This window comes from Sinocyclocheilus anshuiensis, unplaced genomic scaffold (assembly GCF_001515605.1).
Source record: "Sinocyclocheilus anshuiensis isolate Anshui unplaced genomic scaffold, SAMN03320099.WGS_v1.1 C32172037, whole genome shotgun sequence".
Taxonomy (NCBI): Eukaryota; Metazoa; Chordata; class Actinopteri; order Cypriniformes; family Cyprinidae; genus Sinocyclocheilus; species Sinocyclocheilus anshuiensis.
The window spans coordinates 1-744 of record NW_015612183.1 but is presented as its reverse complement, the minus strand read 5'-3'; the positions used below and the strand labels follow the sequence as shown (position 1 = coordinate 744).

At 51.3% G+C, this 744-nt stretch overlaps 1 protein-coding gene across 1 annotated transcript; it reads left to right on the top strand.

Moving 5' to 3' along the window:
• Positions 1-6: 6 nt before the first annotated feature.
• LOC107682409 (suppressor of cytokine signaling 6-like) lies at positions 7-738 on the top strand (the record flags this gene model as incomplete). Its single annotated transcript, XM_016478655.1, has 1 exon — positions 7-738. A coding segment is annotated over exon 1 (624 nt), but the record flags the coding sequence as incomplete, so codon positions are not given.
• Positions 739-744: the final 6 nt, after the last annotated feature.

Genomic DNA, 744 nt, shown 5'->3' with positions numbered 1-744 from the left:
CTTTGGCGTTCACATGATTGACATTTCCCAGTCACATGGCCAGACCCTGCGGTTAGCATCCTTCGGTCAGCAGATAAGACCGTCCCATGCCCTCACCTGACTGGGTGTACAAGGATGAAGAAGATCAGTCTGACGACGATCAGAAAGTCACTTAACATAAAGGGCAAAGAAGATGGGGATTTCGTCATGCTTCAGCAGCCATCTTTAGCGGCCGAGTTCACCAAGGGTGACTCTCTCTTCGGAGGCTGTTACACCAAGGGGCTGGTAGGTTGCGATCTTAATGGGGAGGATGAGAAGGGTCATAAGAACCGATCGAAAAGCGAGAGTCTTATGGGCACTCTAAAGAGGAGACTGTCTACCAAACAGAAAGCAAAAGTCAAAGGAGGCTCCACTGCAGTGGGCTCTGGAGATGATGATGACACCTTCTCTTCCTCGTCGGTCCCGATAAGCTTTAATGAAGTCAAAGCCCAGCGGCCCTTAAGGTCCTCGTCCCTCCGAAGCCATCATTACAGCCCTTCTCCGTGGCCTTTCCGGCCCATCGGCTCCGAAGAGGCTTGCATCAAGATGGAGGTGAAGGTCAAAGCTATGGTCCACTCCCCCAATCCCAGTCCCTCCCTCAATGGCATCAGAAAGGAGTTCCATGACATCCATTTAGAAGGTCTGTTCCAGGATCAGAGCGAGTCTTTGAAGGACATGGAGACTCAGAGTGGCAACTTGCATTTGAACATTGAGGATCACGTGCCT